Here is a 26,135-nt window from a genome sequence, read left to right as displayed (position 1 = left end):
TGATTCCAATGCTTCTTGTCCAAGAGCTGAGTGCCGTTTATCAAAGTTGCTGCTTAAAAGGAAACGGAGAAGCTATTTCTGCACATGAATTTGACGCTGTATTGATGGGTTATGGCTTGAGATTGACAAGGATGTCTGTCAACAGTGTTTAAATTTGAATGTGACGGTAATACAACACAGAATTACGCATCTATTTATGCACACAATGCTCTGCAAAACAGTAATTGTGGGTCTTCAGATACAGATAATGGGAATAAGCAGAAATTCAATAGCATTATTATCATGCATGAAGCCGTGTGTGTGTGTCTGCTTGTGTGTTTACAGCCATTCTTTCTCTGTTTAGGAGATGTACTCCAAAGGAATGATCCTGGCCACCGCTATCAGACAGGTGCGAGGACTCGGTGACAACAAGTTCGAGGTGATCACGTCCCTGCGGACGTTCATATTCCGGGCTGAAAGAGAAGGTACAGCAAGTGCATCCTTTACTTTTCTTTTGTTCTGCGCTTTGCGGTCATCTCTAAGCCACTCGTTCCCGTCTCTCTGCTTGTCAGTCTGCCTCCGTCGCTCTGACCGTCTGATTCCCTGTCTAGCCTTGTTTTTCTCTCTCTCGCTCTCTGTTCCTGCGCCGCTGCCTCTCCCTCTCCCTCCCCCTGTCCTTTCGCTCTCCTCCCTCAGTTCCTGTTTTTGTCTCATACTTGCCTCACTCCCTCTTAATGCCTTCTGTCTCACCTGTTTCTCTCCGTATGTCTCTCCTTTCTTCACATGCAGTCCTGTCTGTCATTTCTTTTTCCTGCTGACCTCACTTTAAGGGCAATTTCAGTATGATTGGAGGTTTGAGGTCACTTAGTTCAGGTCATTTAGTTTCTAAGGTTACATATCGTCACTGTCGGGTGGAAACCTTGTAGCGTCAGCGACAATATGTTAAAAAAAAAAAGCACTTCTGCAATTTAGGAAACTTGCTTTTAAATATTGAATTTGTAAAATATTAGCTTAAAATGTCTACAAAGAAGTGTTATATATTTCATTGACATGCGTTTTTACGTCATCCAAATTGTGCCCAACAAGCTTCAAACCCAGATAGATAGAAAACAAGATGAGTCATCAGAAAGCGAGAAAGGTTCGTGCCTGAGCTAAAGTCACTTGCGGCTATTTTCAATAGAATTTACTGACATAAAAAAAATAGAAAACTCCAGTACGTAAATTTGTCCACGACCATGGAAAGATTCTGAACTGTAATGCTGGTTGTTTACAAACTACTTCATGCCATCACTGACGTAGTTGTTTTGTTTAAGAAAGAAATTAAATTCTCTGAGTAATGAGACAGTTTAGCCTAGCTTAGCATTAAGAGAGAAATGAAATGCTGTGAGTAATGAGACAGTTTAGCCTAGCTTAGCACTAAGAGAGAAATTATACTGTGAGTAAAGAGATGGTTTAGCCTAGCTTAGCATTAAGGTAGAAATTACATACTGCGAGAAAAGCGATGGTTTAGCCTAGCTTAGCACTAAGAGAGAAATTATACTGTGAGTAATGAGACAGTTTAGCCTAGCTTAGCATTAAGGTAGAAATTACATAATGTGAGTAAAGAGACAGTTTAGCCTAGCTTAGCATTAAGAGAGAAATTAAATACTGTGAGTAAAGAGACTGGTTTAGCCTAGCTTAGCATTAAGGTAGAAATTACATACTGTGAGTAAAGAGATGGTTTAGCCTAGCTTAGCATTAAGAGAGAAATTATATACTGTTAGTAAAGAGACTGGTTTAGCCTAGCTTAGCATTATGAGAGAACTGACATACTGTGAGTAAAGAACTGGTTTAGCCTAGCTTAGCATTTAGAGAGAAATTGCATAACGTGAGTACAGAGCCTATTTAGCCTAGCTTAGCATTAAGAGATAAATGACGTATAGTGAGTAAAGAGACGGTTTAGCCTAGCTTAGCATTGAGACTGAAATGACATACTACGACGAAAGAGCCTGTGTAGCCTAGCTTAGCATTAAGAGAAATTACATACTGTGAGTAAAGAGACGGTTTAGCCTAGCTTGGCATAAAGAGAGAAATGGCAGACTGAGGAAAGAACCTGTTTAGCCTAGCTTAGCATTAAGAAAGAAATTACACACCGTGGTTAAAGAGCCTGTGTAGCCTAGCTTAGCATTAAGAGATAAATTGCATGCTGTGAATAAAAGCCTATGTAGCCTTGCTTAGCATTAAGACAGAAATGGCATATTGTGAGTATAGAGCCTGTGTAGCCTAGCTTAGCATTAAGAGAGAAATGGCATATTGTGAGTATAGAGCCGGTTGAGCCTAGCTTAGCATTAAGAGAGAAATTGCATGCTGTGAATAAAAAGCCTGTGTAGCCTAGCTTAGCATTAAGAGAGAAATGGCATATTGTGACTATAGAGCCTGTGTAGCCTAGCTTAGCATAAAGAGAGAAATGACATACCGCGAGTTAAGAGCCTGTTTAGCCAAGCTTAGCATCAAGAGAGAAACTACATGCTGTGAATAAAGAGGCTGTGTAGCCTAGCTTAGCATTAAAAGAAAAATTACATACTGTGAGTAAAGAGGCAGTTTGGCATAGCTGAGCATGAAGAGAGAAATGACACACTGTGAGCAAACAGTCTGTTTAACCTAGCTTAGCATTACAATTGGAGGAAAGCCTAAAAAAATGAACAAAATAGCAGCTAAAAAAAAACGAAAACCAACAACATTTTTTTATCATCTTTAAAACCATTTTAGTTTTCTGGCTCACAAATTAATTGTCTTGATTCACTCTTGATGCACTCTTTAGCTTTGATTTTTGGTTCAGTTTGCAGATGTTTTTCGACACACTACCTGCCCTTGAACAGCTGGCTGACACATTTATCTACTAGCTGACTTAGCATATGCTAAGTTTGTGGTTAAAGGGGGAGTTACATGCTGAAATATCAGCTAAAAATTAGCTATTGATGTTGTGACTGCACTGAATCTAATTTTTTTTATTTATTTGCTTTATTTCTTCTTAATTCAATGACAGCCCTCTTATACCTGAATGTTAATGATGCTAATACCATGGGTAGTTTGCTTGTTCTGGCATTATAACTGCAAAATGGGGAAACAGCTAGCATAGCTCTTAAGTTAGCATCTCCAAAGCTTAATAGTAAATATGTTGTATCTCTTGCTTTCACTAAACAACAACCAATACCTTGATCGGATCACGCTTTTAATTTAAATTTAAAGCTTTGAGTTATAGAAGACGAAGATCACAGGTTCCTGTTTTCGGTTTCCAACAAACATTGCATAAATAAGACGGCTTTGACTTTGAACAGATCAGACGAGATGAATGAAATGTGTGTACAGTAGCAGTTAGGGAGATCTCAGTGGCAGTAATGACTCCATGTCCCCGTCTGAACCTGTGTCATTAAGCCAATCTAAAGGGGCAAGACGTGTAAAAAAAGAAGAACAAATTCTCAAATCTCCCAGGAACTGTCCTTTAATAGTCTCGTTTATCCTTCCTCGCTTCATCCCTCTGTCAGACAAAAGAGTTGTCTCTTCTTATCGTCTTTCGGCTGGAAGCTTTGTCTGTGTCGGCCTTAATGAGAGGGGAAAGAGACACTTTCCGCTCCTTACCTCCTGCCTTCTTGATGGCAGTCTATTAGGCGGCTCAGGTCAGACTGCTCGTCCGCTAATCGAGGGTTCGTTTCTGGGGTCAGGCGCCGGCCGCCCTTTGATTCGTGTGGATGTGCGAGATAGTGAGATTTGCATGGTTATGGAGTTGTGAACCTTTGACTTCTTCTGTGGTACAGTACGGTGTGAATATCTGAGAGCACGCTGGAGCTGAAAGGTCTGTATCGACCGGATCATTGGAACCTCAATGCAAGTTGTTGACATATTGATATCTGTTGAGCTTTGAGGATTTATCAATGTTTGACCTGCTCATTATTGCTATTGACCATCTGCTTATTGCTCCTGATGAGATCGGCTGCACGTTTCTTGCTCCATGTAGATGCATTTATCCAAAACTCAACTTTGTTCATACTTCAAACAAACATGTTGGCCAACAATTCAGCCATAGTATCATTTATATGTCATAGCTTTTCAGAGCAGATTTTCTTAGTATTACCCAACTACATACAGTATCTGTGTAATGTTGCTCTACGTTGTTTCAGACATCAAATGAAAGTTCAAAGACAAAACACGCATCAACGTATCATTACAGTTGCTGCCTGCTTCGACTTTAAGGTGAGACCTGTGGGAGTTAATCAAAACAACAAAAGGATGAGCTAAAAGTCGCTAAAACACAACATTGATTAGATTTATTTCTTTGGGTTTTTCAATGTACACAAATATATTTTTACGCATTAAAAAAGCTTTTACAGCGTATTTAAAAAAGAGCAAATATTTAACAGCAATGAGCTGTTCGAGTTAGGGATGGGTCGTGATTCTCGAGTATTGGAATTAATTTATTAAAAACCAGAAAGTTCAAGCGACCATGTTTTTTCCATTGTTTTTATCAGCGCCTGGTTGTAATGCGGTACTACCATCAGACGGTGGCTGTTAGCGCATCTGAAAGCCGTCTGCTAACCGCCATTAATGAAAAAAAGAAGAAGACAGGTGCTGGTAAAACGGGTGTGGCGCTGTGAGACTTCTGCAGCCGGCAAACAATTCGGTGCTCAAAAAAATACACAAAAATTAGGTCAAGTGCAAATGTTGAAAGGTGAAACTAGCACATGATGAGTCTTATGTCTGCGTGTGTTTGTGCGCATGGGGATGGGGTCTTCGAACAATGGTCTGATAGGTCCCAGTGAATATCAAATTAACCCTAGTTAGAGTGAAAGGTCCGCTATGAAAAGTTCTCCTTGGCAAATCAGAGTTTTGGCCAAAATCAACTTTTTTTTTTTATTACACGAGTAGTCGTTTGAGTTAAAATCATCAAAAAAGTGAAAAAGTAATTATTTTCCGGAGCCCAAAATCAAATCGAAAACCCCTTTTTATTCAAAGTTATGTGCATTATAAATTACACTAGTTTTAACAAGACGTGGCCGACCGCATCAGGTCAATGTGCGCTTTTATGTGTTACAAGGACTGTCCTCATGAGGCCGATGACAACGTGTTTGAAAGCAGGTGCACGCTGCCGATGTAGGTGATGACAGCAGACGAGCAGCGGAGGAGCAGCCCCGCTTCTCCCCGAACAGAGTATCCAGAGCCGTATAGACAGAGAGTCGCGTCAGTGGAGGTACAACATGCTCCATGATCCGCCATTGCGATGTCGCAACTCTCTCTACGGCTCTGAGACTCAATCAGTCCGTCACACACAGACCCGTGTGTAGGGCTGACCCCGGCCGTCAGCCAAAAATAAAACAAGACAGGAACAGAAGCTTAACTTTGAGTTCATGGCATTATCTTCATCCGCAAAAAGACGGGTCTTTAAAATGAACCAAAGTCTAGTAGATACACTTAGTACGCACCCGTTTCACATACAAGCATGTATTTATGTACACACAAAAAAAACAACCTTTATTCAGTAATCATTTCTTTGATCACCTTCACAAACCGTTGTTATCATCCTTCCTCTGATCGGTAATCTAAAGTAAGTGATGACAGGAGCCCATTAAAGTCTAAACACATCCATCCGTACATGATGTTTGTTATTTTGTCCGTTACACACACTTTCATTAACCTCTCCTGAAACAACTTCTTGTGTTGGGGTTAGTTTAAAACTCAAAGATATTCAGACTTTAGGCGTGGTAGGACTGGATGGAAAGTGGGTTTTTCCATAACCATAAAATATTTTGAAATTTTTCTTAAAAATTGACTTGAAATTATCAAAACAGTTGCCAAAAATATTTGTTTCAATGGACCAACAAATCAAAGGCTTGTTTTTGTAATTGCTTTGTTGCTCTTATTTTGAAATATGCAAAAGTAAAGTACTTCTTACACTCCAGTTTTACACACTAAATACTTAGTAGCAAACACAACACTTGCATCAGTTTATCATCTCATTCATACACTTCATAATGCCACTACATCTGTTTCACAGCTCGCCGTTGAAACTTTGTTTCATCTACTTTCTCCACGCTGAGCTCCAGCGATCCTCTCTCTCCTCCCTGTCCCATCAGTACATCATCGTGTCGTTGACTGCCGGCTTTTTTTTGTCCTCACTCGCATCATTCATCATCACTGTCTGCTAACGTCACGCTCAGCTGTCCTGACGAGAAGGCCGTCTGATTTGGGGCTGACCTCTGACCCCTCGGGATCACGGGGAAGCCTCTTGCGGAGGCGGCTGCGGCCGTCAAAAAGAAAGAGTTGGGCGGAAAAGAGAGAGAGAAGTCGGAGAAAACTTGGCCTCATCACCTCATGCATCTTTAAACAGGCCCACTCGCCTTGTGGCAGAGAGTCATCAATCTTAGGGGGAAACACACGAGAAAAGAGAGAGAGACGAGGAGATGGAGGGAAAGAAGGAGTAGGTTAGTGAAGTGGAGGTAAGGATGGGGTGAGAGGGGGGAGAAAATGGTGGAGTGACGGTCAGGGTAGTGTGCGAGAGAGTTGAAGGCATCCTGGAGGGACGGTTTAAAGAAGGGAACGGGAGAAACAAGGGCTTAAACGAAGGGATGGAGAGAGGCGGACACGCAATGTGGGTGTGAAAAAAAAAAGCAAGAGAGAGGTAGAGACGGCAGGGGGAGATGAAAAGGGCAGAGTGAAGATGGAGAGAGGGAAAAAGGAGGGGAGGGAGAAGTGAGTGAATAATTGAAGGCCACCGGAGAGAGTGTGCACACAGCTGTCGGCTGATTCTCCACTTGGTCCGCAGGTGGCCTCTTCCCTCAGGTACTGTCAGCTGGAGAGAGGAGAGATGGAAGGCAGGCAGAGGGGGGAGAAGAAGAAGGGGGGGGAAAAGGAGGGGAAGGGAGGGAGTGATGCGGAGAGCTGTGGCAGCAGTGGGGGGAGAAGAAAGCGAGAGGAAAGGAGAGTTTGGCAGGAAGAGACGCAGCGGAGAGTGATGGAAAACGGTCCGGACAAGAAGGTGTGGAGGGGATGCAGACAAATACGCTACAACAGAGAAGATGGGGTGGAAAAAAATGTTGATGATTTGTATTCCGGTGCTTTCCACAAGCCGGCTCCTAACACATGTTGGTTTTGTTTGAGCTGACAGGAAAGATAGTTAGATAGAGGTGTAGAGAATAAGTAGGGAGAACAAGAAAATGGTTGGGAGGAGAATGATGGCAGAAATATAAACTCAGGAGGACACGGAGTGGGAGGGAAGTTGCATAAACAATAGTGCATTTTTCCTTTTGCATTATTTCACATTCTACGACCCCGTGGCAGGTTTTAGTCTTCCTGCTTTCTGTAAACCTGCATGTTTGCCACATAGTGACTGTTTATCAGCCTGTTAGTACATCATCACCCAATAATGTTAATTAATTGAAAAGTTTTACAGATCCAAATGAAATAAGTTTTAACGATAGCATTTATTTTTAAGTCGTGTTTGTGTCCATCTGGTGAATTTTACTCCTTTTTTGGCTCTGCTTTGGTCTCCACCAACCGATGAGGGACGTATCAGACACCATAGCAGCTAAAATCTCTGACGTGTTCACCAGTTAGCTGCTAACTTTTTATCTTTTCTGCTGTTCAATGATTTTTTTCACTGGACAGCGATGACACTGAACCAAAACAGTAAAGTTGTAGCCAATAAACCAAAAAAAAGGGCTGAAAGATGCTAAAACAGGCCGCAGAGCTGAGTTGCATCAGTTGATTATTTCTCCCAGGGTTCTTCACTGTTACTGACACCATGGAATGCTTTATTTTAGTCTGGCATGATCATTATTTAACATAAACAGCAACAATAAAACAACAACATAACAACAGAAACTGTAAAAACAAGTTAAAAACCATAACAGCAACAACACAAACTTCATTAACAATAATAAAAAACAAATAAACCGTCTAAACAATAACATCAACAATCAAAAACTAACAATAACAGTAACAACAAAACAATAACAAAAAATGTAACAACAGCAACAAAAAACAAAAACAACAAAATCTAACAAAAGCAATAACAATAAAAACTAACAATAACAGCAACAATAAAAGCGAAGTTAAAACTTTATTAATCCCGAATTCTCCAGAAAATACAGTACAATACAAATAATACAAAATACAAACAACTCAAAAATAAGTGAAAATATAAAATAAAAGTGAGAATATCAAATATAAAGTTTATGGGTTAATGCATAAGAGATGGTGCCTAAAGGAAAAAATATTATTACAATAGTCATCTATAAAAGTAAACAAAAACAATAACAACACAAAACTGTAACAATAACAACAATAAAAACTGTAACCATAACAGCAACAACAAAACAATAATAACAAAAAAGTAACATAAAAGCAACAAAAAACAACAACAAAATCGATTGATGGCAATGACAATAAAAACTAACAATAACAGCAACAACAGAACAATAACAACGACAAAAAACTGTAAAAAATACTAGCAACAAATAAAGAATACCAGCAACAATAAAACAATAACAATAAAAACTGTAACAATAAAGCAATAACATCAACAGTAACAATAATGACAACACCAACAATAGTAACAATAATTATTATTTCTTACAAGAAATGCTAATGTTAATCATGTATTACCCAGCAGTGAGGCGAGGTCAAACATGCCACTTTACTGACAGTTTAGTCCTTAATAAGTCATACAAGCAGCACAAATGCCAAACACATGTATTTAAATAAGATTTAAGAACATACTAACAATTCAGGTCAAAATATTAAATATGCACGGGAATCGTTTTGACTTAAAGAATTCTAGAGATTTTACAGTTAAAAAATTCACACGACGCCGTTTACCTGTCGTATAACAAAACTTGTTATATGACATTTATTACAAATTACCTCAAATATTAAGTTTATTGTGTGTTTTTAGCATTTCAATGATAAATTATTGCTTGACATATACGCATATTTTGTGATCTCTATGATGAAACTATTCAACAGTCCAGGCCTATGTTACAAGTGAGACTCACCATGTAGTTATTCGTGTTGAATATACAGCCGATTAAACACTGAAGAGTATGTAATGTAAGCGTTTAGGTCTGTCTTATGCTTGTATGTTGGAGGACTGAAAAGACAGAAAACAAAGCAAACGTCCACACTGCTTTGTGTGGTTTTTTTTTCTCTTTCTTTTTTTTATCCCTGTTGATGGAGACTGCGTGGGCGGCTTGTAAGATCTCTGCTGAGCGCTGAGTGGACCTGGCTCTCATCTCATCCACTTTCAATGAGGATTATCTGCCTCTCTCCTCGTCTCTCTCTCTCCCTCCCTCCATGTAAAGTGAAATAGTCTTTCAAACACATGGCTATACATACATCCCTTAACAAGCGATGGAGCTACTGTAGATGTGGCTGTCGGGTTTAAGTGTAGGAGAGTATAGCCATGCGTTCTTTTTATATGCACGCCGAGGTGAGGCCATGTTTGCGCACGGAGCGAAAATAAATTTGGCAAGCGCGCAGGAGGTTCATGTGCGAGACTGTGTGCACAAACAAACAAAAACTCAATCATATGCGAGACACATCCATGCGCACACAAGTCAGATGCACATATGCTACAGAAACACGAAGGCGTATAGGCACTGCCACGGTCTTGCGGTGTCTCTCAAGTTTCTCTCCATCCTCCCACCTCCTTCCTTGCTGCAGCCTTACCTCCTGCCCTCGGATTGACAGCCCGGGCGAAGGGGAGAGCGCAGGGAGCGGGGAAGGGCCCTGAATAAATGAACAGGCAAATAAGTGCGGTGCAGGACAGGTAATGGAACTCAGAAAAGCAGGGTGGGAACGGAACAGTAAAGCCTAGTGATGTAAAGAGCAGTCAATTATTGAGAAGGACATTCATTATTTATACGGGCTCTTTGTAAATTCATAAGAATCTGGGGGGGGCGGGGGACCAGAGCTGAGTTTGGGACCAGGCAGCGGATACAGTATTTGGGAGCTCAGGGGGTTTGGAGTGTGTAGGAATTCAATAGAAGAAAGTTTCCTCAGAAGTGAGGAAGTTTGTTTGCAAGGTCCAAGACAGGAATGTGTCCAACAAATTAAGATCACGGAGGACCGTTCAGCACATTCACAGGGCGGCCGTTTTCCTCGAACTTTTCGCTCAAGTTGGCAAACTCAAATGCCGTTACAATGCTGTGTACCTGTGTACCAGGTTTCCAAGTGTATGTATAAGGATTGTTTTCCTAATCAGCAGCTGAAAGCAACTGAAGAGAATGGCTTGTCAAACTCTGTCGAGGGAGGAGGGGTTGTTAAAAACAGATTTACCTAGCTAGCATAAGGTTAACGTTAGCATTCAACAACTTCCAAAATAACACTGCCGTTTCACGCAGAAGTTAGCCAGCTAACGGTAATGTTAGCTAAGATTTGGCTCATGCTAACGTTGTTGCCAAATTGCTTCATAAATATGCTTTACCGTTAAACATGAGCCAATGTTCTGGATTTTCACTACAAGTGTCTTTTCAGTTGCTAACCAATCAAACACGGTGAAATTATTACTTTTTTCCCGATTCGATACGTTTATATGATTTGTAACCTGTAACACGGCTGTACAACATTACACCTCGGGGTGGGACAAAATATGGATAAATGGATAATATATTGTTGTCCTGACTTGTGCAGTACAATTAATGGTAGGCTGGTGACGAATATATCGATATTTTAATTTACAAAAAATTGGTGCTTTTGACTAACCGCATCACTACTTCGCTAATGACATGAATGAGGGTAACGTGAACGGAAATTAAGAAGTTGATCAGATAATGAGATTGTGATGTGTCATTATATGATTGTCTTGAAATATATACATTATTGCAGAATCGCTGTATCATGAAATTATTATTGTTATCGTTGACCGCGTATCGTATCACGTATCGTATCATGTATCGTATCGCGTATCGTATCGGTTATCGTTTTGCGTATCGTATCGCGTATCATATTGCGTATCGGATATTGTATCGCGTATTGTATCATGTATCGTATCGCATATTGTATCACGTATCTTATTGCGTATTGTATCATATTGTGATTTACCCTGCGATTCCCAAGCCGAATTTTCACAGCATTTGAGCTTCCAACTCTGAGTGTGAAAACGGCCGCTGTAAGTACAGTAAATGATGAATGTCGGGTTGAGAGGGACAACAAAGTGATTGACATGTCTTTGAGAAAGCCTCTCCCCCTAACTAAAAATAGCATGCACAGTTATCAGCATGCATTTAAAGGTATTTAAATGTAAGAGTTTTGTATTTGTGCGTTCAAGATAAATTAGGAAACTCAATGCAGTCACACTTTCACCCTGCAATGACCTGTTGAAATCTAATCGAAAGCCTTGCATAAATTATTGTCAGAAAAAGAGACCCGAGGACAGTCGGTCTTAATCTGAGGAGACCTGAGGATAATTGGACCTGATCCAAAACGTGCTAAACCCAAAAACACCCAAATTGAGAGATAACACAAGAAGCAGCATAATGAGCCACTCATTAAGAAATTAAACCTGTGAAATGTGTGAACACGTGAATGGAAGAAAAATACTTTCTTGTGCTCTGAACATTTTAATGAAATATGGGTCAATGGTTGCAAAGGTTTGAGTGCGTCTACCCCTACTAAATGCCGCCTTGTCCCCCTATTTACATTTTGTTAGCCAATCCCAGTCAATGACTTAGTTTAATATCACTTGGCGAGTTTCTTTGAGTTCTTTCTGTCTGTATTGAAGAGTTACCACAGCGGGTGCCGCTCCGGACCTGTCATGTGCGTGTTCCTGCTTGTGTTTACAATCCTTTGGTATCTCTTGTGTTTCCACTTTGCTGGCTTTGATAGCACTGTGTCTTGGGTGGTAAGGGAATGGGCTTTACAGTGCCGGTTTCATGTCTTCTTTTATGTGTGCTTGAAAAGTGGTAGAGTAAGATATCTGAGAGGCCTTTTGAGTTCACGTCTTTGAATGTAAACCTCGGATGGAACATGATGCAAGGCGCTTCATTTGAACCGTTTAACTGCGCGGTAATCCAGGGTGATTTAGAAAACGATGAAGACTCCTTAAAGTGTCCTACTCAAGGACAAATCATTTTTGAAGACGCCAAAACACACCAACTGTTCCCCAAACAGTGATTGTGCTTTCATACCTTACAACAGTAGACACTGCACGCTAGACAAGCTTTGGATTGATCAATAGGCATGTTGTGGGGCTGTAGTAGAGATACTGTGGTATTTAGTATTCAATTAATAGCTTGAACAAAACCTTAAAACAGGCAAAAGCATATGGAATGCATTTAAAAGTTTCTTGTTTACTAGAATGCTAACTTTAGCATATACTGCTAACTAGCTTACTTCCTGCTAAATCAAAGGCCAAGAGTTAGCATTTCATTAAACCACCTATATTAGTTTCATGGGTTTGCAGATTATCTTTAAATAACCTCCTGTCTAGAAGCTTCTTTTGGATGCTATCAGAATGTTAGCAACTTTGTCCTGCACTTTACTATTAAAGGTTTACACTCACTTCAACACCTTACCCATGATAATGTCAGTTTTCTTCTGTCACACATATGAGCTTTCCTAAGAAAGCCTTTGCTCTTGTATTGTTGAAGATGAAAGGATACAGTTTGAACATAAATATGTTAGCTAAGCAGCTAACCGAGTTATAAGACAACAAAATAGCAGTTAGCTAACATTCTTCCTTGCGTACTTAAAATACTGACTCTAAAATGCAATCAATGAACAATACTCTTTTTATATTCATGACATGAGTCTGGTCAAGATGCTAACGTTTTGCCTGGGAGCAACTTTAGCTTCAGCCTGTTAGCATAAAGCAGCGTACCATTAGCATGATACCATGTAGGGACCTAAGTACAAATTTAAGAAGAGTTTTGAATTGGCTGGATATATTAAAAAGTCAAACTGACAGAATGCTAATGTTAGCTGAATTGACTAGCTAGCTACAGTTGATTAAATCTACCAGTGACGTTTGTCATTTCAGCCAGGTACATTCGATTTTTGACTGCTAGAATTTCTAGATACATCTTCTGTGTGAGAACAAAAAGCATGACTAGCGAACAATGAGTTGCTCTAATCACAAAACAAGGCAGCTGCACACTTTAATCACACCAGTTGAAAGTGATTACTCCTTTACAGCTGACATAAACAGCTCAGTGAAAAGTACTCACACTTTTCTTTGACTTTTTCCCTCCTTTTTTTCCCCAGGTTGAGACAAATTAACAGATTCACATAACTGTGGCTGTGTCTCATTAGAAGCTATATTTTTTTAACTACATCTTTAATTAAACGGCGTGTTTGAGTCTTGCTAAATTTAGCTCGAGGCTTGCAGATCTGAGTGTGGCAGCTATCTATATCTGAAGTGCTAGACTTTGCACTTTTTCAGCTTTGCATGAGATTCTTTTTCTAGGGCTAAGTTCATTTTCACCAATCAGAGCTCAAACTGTTTCAATTACTTTTCCTTGCGACTGTATCAGTATGAAATGGAGCCATTGTAACACTGAAAGATGATGAATTAACAGTATGTGTAAAACACTTTAAGATGCCGTGATCTCTCTTTGTCTAGCTCTCTTTCTGGCCTTTCTTGATTTCATTCCCTCTCTCTCTCGTTCACACTTACAATCTTGTATCCACATGCACCATGTAGCTCTCTTTTCTTCTGTCTCTCACTCATGCACGTGTCCACAGGGGAGCGCCAGGAGTGGATGGAAACTCTTCAGTGGGCCACGCGCCCCCCCGCCTGCGGCTTCCAGAAGCGCTCCGACAGCCTCCCCCACCCGTCCTCTACAAACAAACGAGGCTTGCTGGAGCTCCGCGGTTACAAAGGCAGAGTGCTGGTGTCCCTGGCGGGGAGTAAAGTCAGGCTCTGCAAAACAGAACAGGTACTACCAACACCGCCGGGACTTCCTCTCTACTGAATGACAGCTTCCTGTTTGAAAAAGGAAGATAGTAATCTCAGCGTGTTTGAAGAGGAAGTGATAGAGATACTCATAAAAGATAAAGAGAAGTTCATGAATGTGTAATGCCAAAAAGTACATACTTTACATATTGTGCTCTATTTTTGGTTGGTAGAAGAACATGCTAACACACAGGAATGACTTAATTATGAAACTTTACTGATCAGACACACAAACTACGACCAATGACTGCTAGCATTCCCTTTAGGCTCCAACAAGCCGTTTATTCTAATAACAAAGGAAGCATTAGATCTTTCACAGCCACTCTTGTTCCCCAGAAATTGCTAAAACACAGGAAGACATGATTTAGCGCACTGTTAGCTAACGGTTAGCGAGCTACACCACTGGGATTTAGAAGCTACACTTGAAGTTTTAATCTCGAATATCTCAGTTATGTTCTCTTTGGCGGCACCTATGGCGATAAACTGTAAGTGCGGGAGCACACTTCCCAGATATCCAGACAGTGCTGCATGTGTGACGTCCACGGTCGGCTCCGGTTGTAACTCTTGATTTTCCTGGCTGACGGTCGCTTTCCTTTTCAGACTGTCTGCTTCATCTGAGCGTCGAGTTTGTTTCTTTTTCTTTGGATTTTCACTTCTTGTTGAAGTTGTATCTGTAGTCATCCATCTTTTCTTTGTTTGTTCAGCCATAGTAGATTACTGTTTACTCGCAACACTTGCAGAGAGCGAACCATCTCTGACAGACCAACCACTGCTGGGTGATGGAAAACGTGTGGGGATAGATAGTAACTTAACAGACCTTTTTTTAAATGAAAATCTTCGGGATTATTACTTCAAGCTCGCAAAGCATAACAACGTGGTGATCTTAAATTACTCTACGACAAATCAATATCATCAACAAAATGTGTGATAGTAAATCTGGAGGTTCTCTTAAACATACCAAAAGGAAAATGACACTAAGAAAAGCGTACGTGCTAGCTTATTAGAAATCAACCTACCACCGGGATGGGACACGGCAGACTAGCATCGATACTTGTTACATGTTACACACAAAATACCAGTCTTTGTGGAAAACTAATAAGAATACATTATTAACAGTATTGACACATTTAAAATAGTAACATGGCAAATAATGATGGAAAATGGAATGAACAATGCTACATGCGGTATGTACAATTTAAATTTTAACCCAAGTTCTGTATCTGATACGAGACAGGTAATGAAACAGGCCCTTATCTTTTGGGTTCATATTATTTTTATAGTGGATATTAATAAAATTACCACTTACCTGCTGACATATAATGAATATGGCACCCGAGGGCAGAGCCAGCTTTCCACGGTCGGTAATCCTGCCCTCCCCCGCTCCTCTCATCATCTTTAAAAGAAGTGCGGTCCAGGCCGGTCGGGCATTAGAACTATAAGTGGCCTTTTTTTTTTTGCTCTCAGTGCCAATTCTCCCTTTGTTCAGCCCGAAACGTCGAGCTCTAAAGTGACACTTCCAGCCGTCATTGTTAATGGTAATGTCATCGGTCTGACCGAATTCCTCTCTGGTCGGAGTGATCCTCTGATGCGCCGAGGGCCACTTTGGTTCAACTGTCGGGCGTTTTGTGCTCAAAAGTCTCTAATTGGCTAAACTGCCCCTCTGGTTTGACCTGGTTGGACCCATAGTGAAAGTATGAACCCTGAGTGTAAGTTGTGTGTCCAGTTAGAGACTTTATTCTGATGGCGAGTGCTTTACAAATCTCTGAACATGCCAACCAGAGAAAACCACTTTTGATTTAGGTAACAAGAATGATTCTCATCGGGCAAATCCACCAACAGAGTATTGTGTCTTTTAGTTCACACTCTGGGTCAATGGCCAGCCACTATGTCCTACACTTCCCATAATGCAACTCCAAGGTGCAATTCATTCCACAGCATTATCTCCCTTCTTCTAGCGCCAGCTTTAGGCCACATTTTCCCATCTTGGATGAGTGGCAAGCATCAAAGATTTGTCTTTTCCGTTTCCCTTCCACTCAGTGTTTGTTCATTCTTACAGTGTATTTATTCCTGAGTTGTCGTTCATTGTAGAAAGGCAAATGGCCTTGGTTACCGTTTGGTGAACGCATGTGTTCTGTGTTTTGGTTTTATTGACAGTGCAAGCTGTGTGATTTATTTGTGGCTTTGAGTATTTTCTTTAAATTTCAAACACTCTGTAGACACAACATCGGTGCTCACATAACAGACACAGTGACAGACGTTTGGAGGATAGACGTACACAGTCGCAAAGGAAGGGTTTGTTGACACTATGTAATTAACTTATGCAGTAATGTCATTCTGCTCATAGTTTTTTCAGAGTATCATATTCCTTATGTTTTATTGCCAATTCTTATGAGTGATGCTTGCATATATTATTGCAGACAGTGACTGTAGGACAATATATTTAGTTTGAATGTTCAGAATGTAATGTGGTGATGGCAGCATTGGGAAAAACAACTTTCTTTATGTCAAAATAAATAACTAAGAAATAATTATTTTCATTAAAAAATACTTTTTTAAGATTTAACAATTAAAGATTGCGTATTTAAGAAATACACTAAAATAAATACCAATGTAGTAATAAGGCTGAGCCCTTTTTCCCTTCAGTGAAATTCCCACATATCCACTTATACAAGAAACTAATTAAGAATTCATTAACATATTATTCTTCTAAATACACCCAGGGGTTTGAGTGAATATGTAGGCAAATTGGTATTTGGATTATTAATCATGGGTTTGTGTCTTATTATGTTAAGCAAGGCATTAAAGCTATTCTGATGAGCCTTTTTTTTTTGCTATGTAGCATATTTGTGTGACTGGACCTCGTAAATTTAAGTGACTACATCTACTCAGATGGCACCAAGAATCTCAAGATAAGACAGCTGAATGACATCGCTTTTATGCTTCTTTCCAAGAGTTGGATAAAACGATTAATACCACTCTCATGCATGATGCTAGAAACCATTAGCTTAGCTTACACAAACAGAAATGTAATTGTGGTTTATGAGGTTGTTGTTGGATAAGGATTGAGATAAAACATGCTAATTAATGAGATTAAAGGAACGGAGTAGGTGTATTTTTTTAAAGTTTGGAAAAAGCCAAGTCATTCCTGTCTGCTTTCAGTTTTTCGCCAAAGCTTAACCGGTTAGCTGCTGTTTCCTAAGAAGTAGTTTTAGTTCCTAGTTTGCTGTAAAAGCACAAACTTGTCATCTTTGTCATAAAAATGTAAATCTGTGAGCTTTTGAGGAGCTGTATTCTCTTACTTTGGAAAGAGCTGAGCTTGCTGTTACCTCCTTGTTTTTCTGCTAGATAGGCTAAAAGCCGTAGCTCCATTCTTAGTGGTACTTAGCGGAGGTAACTCTCAGCATTATGTTGAACTATTCCAAAAAGTTAATCAGAAGAACATGTTAATAAACGGCCTTTGGAGGAGCTCTTAGATGTATTTTTTAACTTCGGAAAGAGCCAAGCTAGCTGTTCTTTCCATCTCTTAGCTAGCTAAGTTAACAGCCTCCTGGCTCTGGCTCCATTCTTAGCGGTACTTAGCTCGGGGAACTTTCAGCATTATGTTGAACTATTCCAAAAAGTTAATAAGAAGAACATGTTAATAAATGTTTTTTGGAGGTGCTTTTAGGTGTATTTTTTAAGTTTGGAAAGAGCTAGCTGTCTTCTTTCCATCTTTGTGCTAGCTAAGCTAATAGCCTCCTGGCTCTGGCTCCATTCTTAGCGGTACTTAGCTCGGGTAACTCTCAGCAGTATGTTGAACTAGTCCAAAAAGTTAATCAGAAGAACATGTTCATAAATAGTTTTTGGAGGTGCTTTTAGGTGTATTGTTTAACTTTGGAAAGAGCTGTCTTCTTGCTGTCTTTGTGCTGGCTAAGCTAGCAGCCTCCTGGCTCTGGCTCCTGTGGTACTTAGCTCGGGTAACTCTCAGCATTATGTTGAACTATTCCTTAAATTTAGTTCACCTGGTTTCGAGGGGTTATGTAGTGATTATGAGCATTAAAAGTGTAAATTGAATAGTGAGTTCACCTTAGATGTGCTGCTAAAGTATTAGCATGCTCACTTAAAGGTGCTTTTATTCTTTCTGAGAGCATTTTTGGAGGCTGTTTTTGACACACAATCAAAGAATCCAAAGAGCTCATATCGAGTTTATATTATTTTGTACTTGGAGTATATTTTTAGAGACTTATACACTCCTTTTGATAACTTACATCTTCCTTTAAGCGCAGAATAAAGACGAGATAAGTTTTCTCTTACTCAGAGCTTCTCTTGAGTCTGGTATTTGATGTGAATCCAATTAGGCGCTGATAGTCCCTGCTCACGTACAGAGACTCTGTTCTCTGCCTCCCCCTGTCCCGACAGCAAGATATCCTATCTAAGATGGAAAGATAGTCTCGTACCCAGTGATACTATTTCTTAAAGTTCCTCACGTATTTGTGTGCATATTTGATAATGCTGCACGCATCTGACTCATTTCCATCCCTCCTTGCGTCTCATTTTGTTTCGCTCGCTCTTTTAGTTTTGTTGTTTGCCTTTCATTATTTTCTTCATTAGCGTGAACAAACATCTTTGTTAGAATTCTCTTCTGGGTTTCACTCCTTGTCAGCACATTTCCACTTCCTTGATCTGAGACAGCGGGAGAAGCGGAGGGAAAGAGAGAATCAGAGAGAGGGAGCAAATTAATTGTATTATTTCAGCTTACAAGCTAAATCCCCGGAATAAATGCAGCAGCGAGCAGCGGCGTTTTTTTGCAGAGAGGAAGGCAAAGAATGAGAGACGAACACAAAGAGATAGAAAGGGAGGGAAGGAGAGCCACAGTGCAGAGGTCATGAGTGAGAAATGAGCGTTGGTGGTGTGGAGGAAAAGAAGAGAGTGATGGAGAGCAAGAGAGCAGAGAGGGAGGTAGACCGTTGCCCTGTTCGAGTTCAGTGGAGTGGAGTATTTAATCTAACATGATGAACGAGCTATTGGAAACATCATCCTCCCAGCTCCTCCTTTAACACCTCTACCCCATCCCTCATGGACCCTAAGTCCCGTGATGAAGCTGTGTTTAAGGTCATTTAAACACCGAGGTAAAGAAAGTCAGAGTAACACGCACACTTTTACTCTTGAGAGTGATCTTCTCACCGTTAGTGCAGCCCACAGTGACTCGTTTTATGTCTCATCATCACACGAATCTTTCATCAAGTGTTCTCCAGTTGGGCCAAAGGACGCACATTTGTTACCCACGCAGAACTACAGATACTTGTGTGACAAAAACCTCTGATTTAAAAAAGTACTGATTTAACTACTTTACCAAAGTGAACAAGTACAAAGAAATGAGATGGAAAAAGAAAAATAGCCCTCGGGAGAACATTTCTTTTGGAGACTATTTTTAATTAAATCCGTCTAACTTGAAATAAAATACAATCAATATACGGATAATAAATTAAGTTTGCTCCAATGTGAAATCAGTTGTATTTGGTTTGTCTTTCACTCCGAATCTGCTCTGACTTCAAGGGCAACGGTCATCAATGTTGCCATAAGTCCTCCCTTAACAGTGATGGAAATCACATTCACAAGATGCCTCTTCTACGTAGTCATGTTTCCTGCACGTTCGTTTCGTCTTGATGCGTCTTTTACCTTATTTTGCGTCTGTCCTAATTGCCATGTATTGACGGATACGCCAGTGGATCATCTTTTCTACGTGTTATTATCAATCTTGTCTCCGAAAATCATGTGAAACAACCAGGACTTAACACCAAATTCTGTGGCAATAGTGTGTAATGTGTTCAGATTTCGTAGCGGCACCACGAAATGACGTTTGACACAATATTCCAGGTTCTACAACATCACACAGTTGGCAGTGGTTAATCGTTTTCCCAAGTTTAGAAAACTTTTTTTTTTTTTTACATTATTTTTGGTTGTCATTTGACAGGAGCCATTATAGTGCCTTAAAGGGCCAGTTCGCCGATTTTCAACCTCAGTCCCATCATGCTGTTATGGGGAGCTAATGCCGCTATGGTAGAATGGAGGATGCTGTCCGCTTCTCCAACAGGCCCTGGAAAACCTCCAGGGAGGCCAGGGAGCTTGCTAAACTACGCTTCCTCAATCTAGGACGCCCGCCTCCGATGTCATGTCGTTGAAAATCGTCAGGTTTGAAATGTAGACGTATTTCAGATTCTGTCCCGCTCTGACTCGTTGCCTGCAGACAAACGATAGTATTTCACTCCAGCGTCTCTCGCTGGGCCGTTTCTTTCAGAGGGAGGGGTGCAATGCACGCTGGGTGTTGTAGGAATGTAGAATGGGCGAAACCACGAGCTGCTTGTACAACTTTCTCCACAGCTGTGGCGCCGATTTCAAATATTATTGCTTCTATCGCTTACAGAGAACCAGCTTTGCCTGTTTCCAGGGGTGAACTGCTCCTTTAATATTTTTGAGACCAGGTTGGTTATTGTTTTATTCATTTATGTTAAATTCAGTCTTCACGTTGGGGAGGGGGCACGCAATGATAAACAATCAATAATTCCTCTCAAAGCTGAAGTAATGAGCCTGTTTTGAACAGTTAATGAGTACAGATATTTGTTTTAGAATGTGCTGGGTATAAGTGAAATGTTTTCTAAAAACGACAGACTCAAATAAAGTACAGATACCTGAAAACAGCACCAGAACTCTCAGCTGGTGCTCTCTGGTTTGCTTTGTTGTGTGATCATATTCCTGGTTGACGTCTTGTTTGTAGTTACGCTCCCTGCTCGCTTATTTGAACTCAGTCTGTCCAGTAAAATCTTGGTTGGTTGCCATTAAAATGCTTGCCAGATATCTGTTTTACTTCCTACTTAGCAAAAGTTCCACACACAGCCGAGGCTGCTCTGCTGGGGAAGGTACTCTAAGTATACAATAACAGTGAGGACTCGGGATTTAATTAATCTCTACTTTAATTAAATCTCTCTCTCATTTGCTCCTCTCAAGATCTTCCTTGTAACAATTAACACCATCCCAAGACTGCAAGGCCATTTTGCAGAGTTTGTGACACAGGAGTGAGTCATCAAGGCCCCCCGCTTGTGAAGAGTTTGAATTTTAAGTACTCTCGCTATGCTGCTGCATGTCGTCGCTGCTTCTGAAACCTGCATTTAAACATGCTTCTTGTAGACAGCACTGACATATTAAAGTGGATATGGTGTATGTGTTAGCTAACAGTTAGCACTTCCAACAGACACAGATAGCGTTAGCTTTAATTTGTGGTTGCATTTCTGTTCATATTTATGAACCTAAGCGTTTTATTAACGCATCCTTTGCTTCTAATTTGGTCTCCAATCTTTTAAGCTGCTAAATCATCCATTGTGTTTATTAGTTGGTAGCTAGCTAACAGGAAGTTCATCGTAGCCTTTTTGCTAACGACTGCTGCCTGAAAAGCATGCTAACTAGAATGTTGACAGTAAAGTGTAAACAAATGTATTTATCAGAAATATTTCTCTCTTGATTTGTCAGTTGGAGTTACCACTTTGTTATATTCACAATCAATCAAATAACTTTCCGTCGGTAGCTTTGCTTGAAGCATTTTAAGGCTTTTAGCTAAACACCATCTTGCTCAAATTGAGTGTTTACATGCTAAAGTTTATCAAGTTTACAGTGTTTGCTAGCTTAGTTTAGCGTGTTAGCATGCTTGGCGTGCTGTCTACTATTGTAAAACCTACCGCCAGAAACCTTGGTGTAATATTCGACTGTGATCTTACCTTCGACAAACACATAAAGAAAGTTGTACAATCCTGCTTCCGCCATTTATGCACCATCTCAAAAACTAAAGCAATAATTACCCTTGAAAAAATAATCCACGCACTCATCGTCTCCAGATTAGACTTCTGTAACTCCCTGCTCTCTGGAATCAGTCAGAAATCCCTCTCTCGCTTCCAGCTAGTCCAGATCGCAGCAGCTCGGCTTCTTACTGGTTTAAGCAGACGACATCACATCAACCCCGTCCTGGCTTCTCGACCTTGGCTTCCAGTTACTTTTAGAATTGATTTTAAGATTTTACTGATCACTTTTAAAGCACACATGGGTCTGGCTCCAAGCTACATCACAGAGCTGTTGACACCATATGAGCCAGCCCGCAGCTTTAGATCCTCAGGCGGGGGCCTTCTGGTCGTTCCGAAGTCGAGGCTTAAAACCAAAGGGGATCGTGCCTTTGCCGTCAGGGCCCCTCGGCTTTGGAACAACCTGCCTGAGGAGGTAAGGCTCGCAACATCAGAGACATCTTTTAAATCTCTTCTTAAAACTCACTTTTATAGACTTGCTTTTATGTGATGTCGTCTTCGTATTGGCTTTTCTATCTTTATTCTCTCTTTATCATCTTTTTATTTAGCTTACAAAACCAAAGCTTTGGAGAGTCTAAACCAGATTTGGTGGATTTTAAAGAAGATTTGGGAAATCACCAAACCCTTGGTGACCACACAACATTTCACTCTTTCAAAGGTTGGTTATATATTTCAATCTGGACCAAAGTTTGTCGGGCTAACTGACTGAACCTATGACCCCTAGAGGCACATTGCTAGCTAGCATGGCTAAAAGCTTTGCGCTACAATGACTCTATTAAAAACTTAATCTCAGCACTTTTATTTTGACAAACTTACTCTTTAACATCTCCTCTGAACTACGACCTATAAGCAGCAGTCAGACTCATAGTGTACAGATGCATTCTTTCCTGCCTGAAATGTTGATCTCTGAACACAATGCTTCTTTCTCTTCAGGTCTTCTGTAAGTGTGTTCATCACTTGCCTCTGACTCTCTTTTGTCTCCGTATATTCAGCTGAACTATTTGTCTTTTTCTGCGTCTTTTTCATCCACTCATCACCGCCTCTACCTATCCTTGACCTCTCTGCTCCTCTGCCTGATTTTCTAAAATAATCAAAAGTCTTTTGTCTCTGTTGAGTGTGTGATCTTTAAACCCCTCCTACCTCTGCGAGACGCTCTTCTTCTTTTTGCCTGTATGCTTTTAGAGCATCTTAAGCTGCTGAGTGGACGCCGAAGTAGGGGCCTGCGTTTTTACTCGGCGCTGTGGAGTGACTGACTCACACAATAAGAGGTTGGAAGCATTGAAAGAAGTTATAATTGGATGCATGGCTTCGATATTCAGAGTGGGCCTTTTCGCTCAGCACTTAGCGGGTTAAGGTTATTCATTTGAGGGTGTGAGAGAAATCCATTTTCTCAGAGACTTAGTCGGAATCTGACGTGTTTTCTTTACTCGAGCTGATTTTTTATCTCTCTTAGAGCTGATGGCGTGAAGTCTATAAAATCACGTATACGTACGAGAGTTTGCCCTGGGGCAGTTTCCCCTTTCCCCCCTACATAAGCACCATTATTGCCACCTACCCCTCGGCTGTTGTAATTGGGTGAGTTATTTTTACCTCTTAATGCCTTCCCTCTCTCTCTCTCCATCCCTCCATCCTTGGTGGAATTAATTGGAAAGGGCAGGAGGCCACGGCACATATTGGGTAGGTAACGAGTGGCGAGGGCTGGACGCCCGCTAACACCCGGCGCTCTAATTGGCTGCCTGAGAGGGATGAGGGTCATTAGGTGTTGCCCTCTTGGCGCAGGCACCCAGACGGCCGGACACCCTCATGCATGCATGTGCACGGACGCCATCCTCCTCCACCGCTGAAAGCTGCTATCTGACTTCCTTCTGTGTTTACGGCTTCTTTGAACGTTCTCTCTCATGAGTCTTAAAAACTTCGCCCGCACAGATTTTTAAGGAGGTAAAAGAGACATAAGTGTAGGTAGATATAATTGATAGGATAGAAAGTCAAGCTCCGGCTGCTTCCGAGCCCTCACATCAAAACTTTAAGCTCAATTAGGACCTGGCCGAACAGTGGACTCACTTGTCTCACTCTACCGCTCTTTCCCATATCTTCCTCCGTCTGTCTCTTCTGTCGTCCTCTCCGGAGCTCAGAGGGTCTTAATTACTCCAAAAACGCTTCACAGGATCTGAACTTCTCCGCACTCTTTCGCCCGTCGCTAGGCCTCAAATCCACTCTCTCCATCTCGATATGTTCAGAACAGGAGAATAATTGCTTGCATTTTCCACCACAGTCCTCCAAATGAGTTTGAAGTGGTCTAATTGGGGCTAATGATGGTTTAAATACAGATTTTGACAACATTAGCCCCAATTGAACCAACCGGCGGAGTAGCTGAAGATCAGGTTGGAAACCCTGCAAATGTTTAAGCGACTTCCTCCACGTGTTGCAAAAATTTGGCTGCTAAGTTTGGAAGCTAATTAGCTGAAGAATCCTGCAGGAGACGTACGTTTGAAAGCTCGGCCGTGTACTCCCCCCCCAAAAAAAAAGAAAAAAGAAGAAGGCGCCTAATCAACAAAGATGGTGTCGATTCATTTTCTTTGTTTGGTGTAATTAGTGTAAATTGTTTTGCTGGGGAAGAACACGGAAAGAAAGGAGACACACATGCTTTCTAGCTGGCACGGCACGGCGGCGTTTAGCGCTCCTAGCTGAGGCGGTTGTTTCGAGTGTTGGCGCGGATCCTGCTTTTGTTCTGGCTCTTTCTACACACTCGCTCCTCTCTCTGTAAACTGCTCGGCTGACCCCTCACCCGTCTCACCCACTCTCAGTAAGGATTAGCAAGACCTTTTTTTTTTCACGCTTCTTCCCCTTCCTTTGTGTTTCTTTCTCTCCCCGTTCTTTTGACTCACGCTTTTGGCTCGGCGGTGGAGTAAAAAGTGTGTATTTCTCTGGATTGTAATATCGTGTTTTTGTTGTGTCTGTTGGTGTGTGGGTGTAGGTGCACTTTTTTGTCTTCCTGTCTGTTTTTTTTCTCCCTGTCTCAGCGCTGGAGCTCAAGGCTATAGAAAACGGTCTAAACTGCTGTGAGTGTTGAGGGTGAAGTAAAGGGTGCAGTGTGATGCAGAGTTATAGAGGAGCTTATAAAAACGGTGCCTCTGCATCTAACCCCTATTTCTGAAATGGGCCTCAGAAAACATCAGGCTGAAAGCTCGGGTTGGCTTGGATTCCCCAGATGCGCCTTTCGCAAAGCTTTGCTGTTTCGCACAGGTGTACACACACACACACACACACACACACACGCACACTACAGCCTCTCTTTCTCTTTCTACGACACACACAGACTCGGTTTGTGCGTCACCGGCGAGAGGGAGAAAACCCGATGAATGTGTGGCTGGGTTATTGGTCTGTCACAAACTATTTTCAGCCGTCCTTTCACATTCGTCCGTGGCATTTCCCCGAAACAACAGTCGACAGGACGCGGAGCGGCTGAGGCCGAGGATGTAGCTGCTTGTGTTTGCTAGTTTTCATTAGACCAAATGACATTCAAGCCCCCGTGTGAGAAGCCACTCGCGACTTTAATGAGGCGACCTGTTGACCCCGCCTTATTAGGGACGGTCTCTGGCCGGAAAGTGCCTTTAGCTGGTGTCTACTGAAGGACCCTCACATTTGCAGGGTCCTTTGGGGAAACACTTTTTCTTTTGGGAGAGTTTTAGATAATTTCTAAACACATTTCTGGCTTTGATAATGGTAAAACAGTTAAAGACAAAGAAGAAGTTTTAGACGATGTGTGTCGTCCAACCTTTCTTTGAATACCTTTGCCTCGGGGTCTTTCTCAAGTTACCTGGAATACCTCCAGGAGGACGGGTTCAGTCAGCCTGAAGTACCTTAACTCGCACCTTTTAAAAGAATCGTTTGACATTGTGGGTAATATGTTGGCTAGCTTTCTTGGCAAGAGTTTCATGGACGCATGGGCGCCACTTTGTGTCTGTGTGTTAAACAGGAAGCTGGAGCCTATAGCTGGTTAGCTTAGCATAAAGACTTAAAAGAGAGGCAAAGAGGCTAATAGAATCCTCATACAAGCAGCTCATTAATGCTGCTAAGACAAACTAAGCAGTCAGGGGCTCATGTTGGAGGATTTTGTTAGCTTTTGACTGAGCCAAGCTAACCTCCTGTTTTCCATCTTTATGCTAAGCTAAGATAAACGGCAGCAGTTTGTGTGAGTAAAACTGCTCCAGATTTTTATCATTGCAGTAGTAACTCTATTTATCATCTTACATTTGAAAATGTGGCAATAAAACATTTATTTGTTTTAATGCAACAAGTATGATGAGTAGCTTGATGGCACAACGCTGCTCATTATGTCTGCTAGCTTAAGCTAGGAGCCAGGCTTTCTCCATAGTTTAAATGTGGCTTCCAGCAGAGCTGAAGCT

General features: G+C 41.1%; 1 protein-coding gene across 1 annotated transcript in view; it reads left to right on the top strand.

Annotated features, from left to right (window-relative positions):
* Nucleotides 1-26,135, top strand: part of arap2 (ArfGAP with RhoGAP domain, ankyrin repeat and PH domain 2) — a 140,861-nt gene that overhangs the window by 23,745 nt on the left and 90,981 nt on the right. The window contains exons 8-9 of the mRNA XM_069672434.1: nucleotides 344-464; nucleotides 13,693-13,886. Of these exons, the coding sequence (XP_069528535.1) occupies nucleotides 344-464; nucleotides 13,693-13,886 (315 nt within the window). The remainder of the gene's footprint in view (nucleotides 1-343; nucleotides 465-13,692; nucleotides 13,887-26,135) is intronic.

This window comes from Semicossyphus pulcher, unplaced genomic scaffold (assembly GCF_022749685.1).
Source record: "Semicossyphus pulcher isolate SPU_LCO1_2020_fin unplaced genomic scaffold, fSemPul1.0.p SCAF_21, whole genome shotgun sequence".
Lineage (NCBI taxonomy): Eukaryota > Metazoa > Chordata > Actinopteri > Labriformes > Labridae > Semicossyphus > Semicossyphus pulcher.
This window is presented reverse-complemented; position numbering and strand designations above follow the sequence as displayed.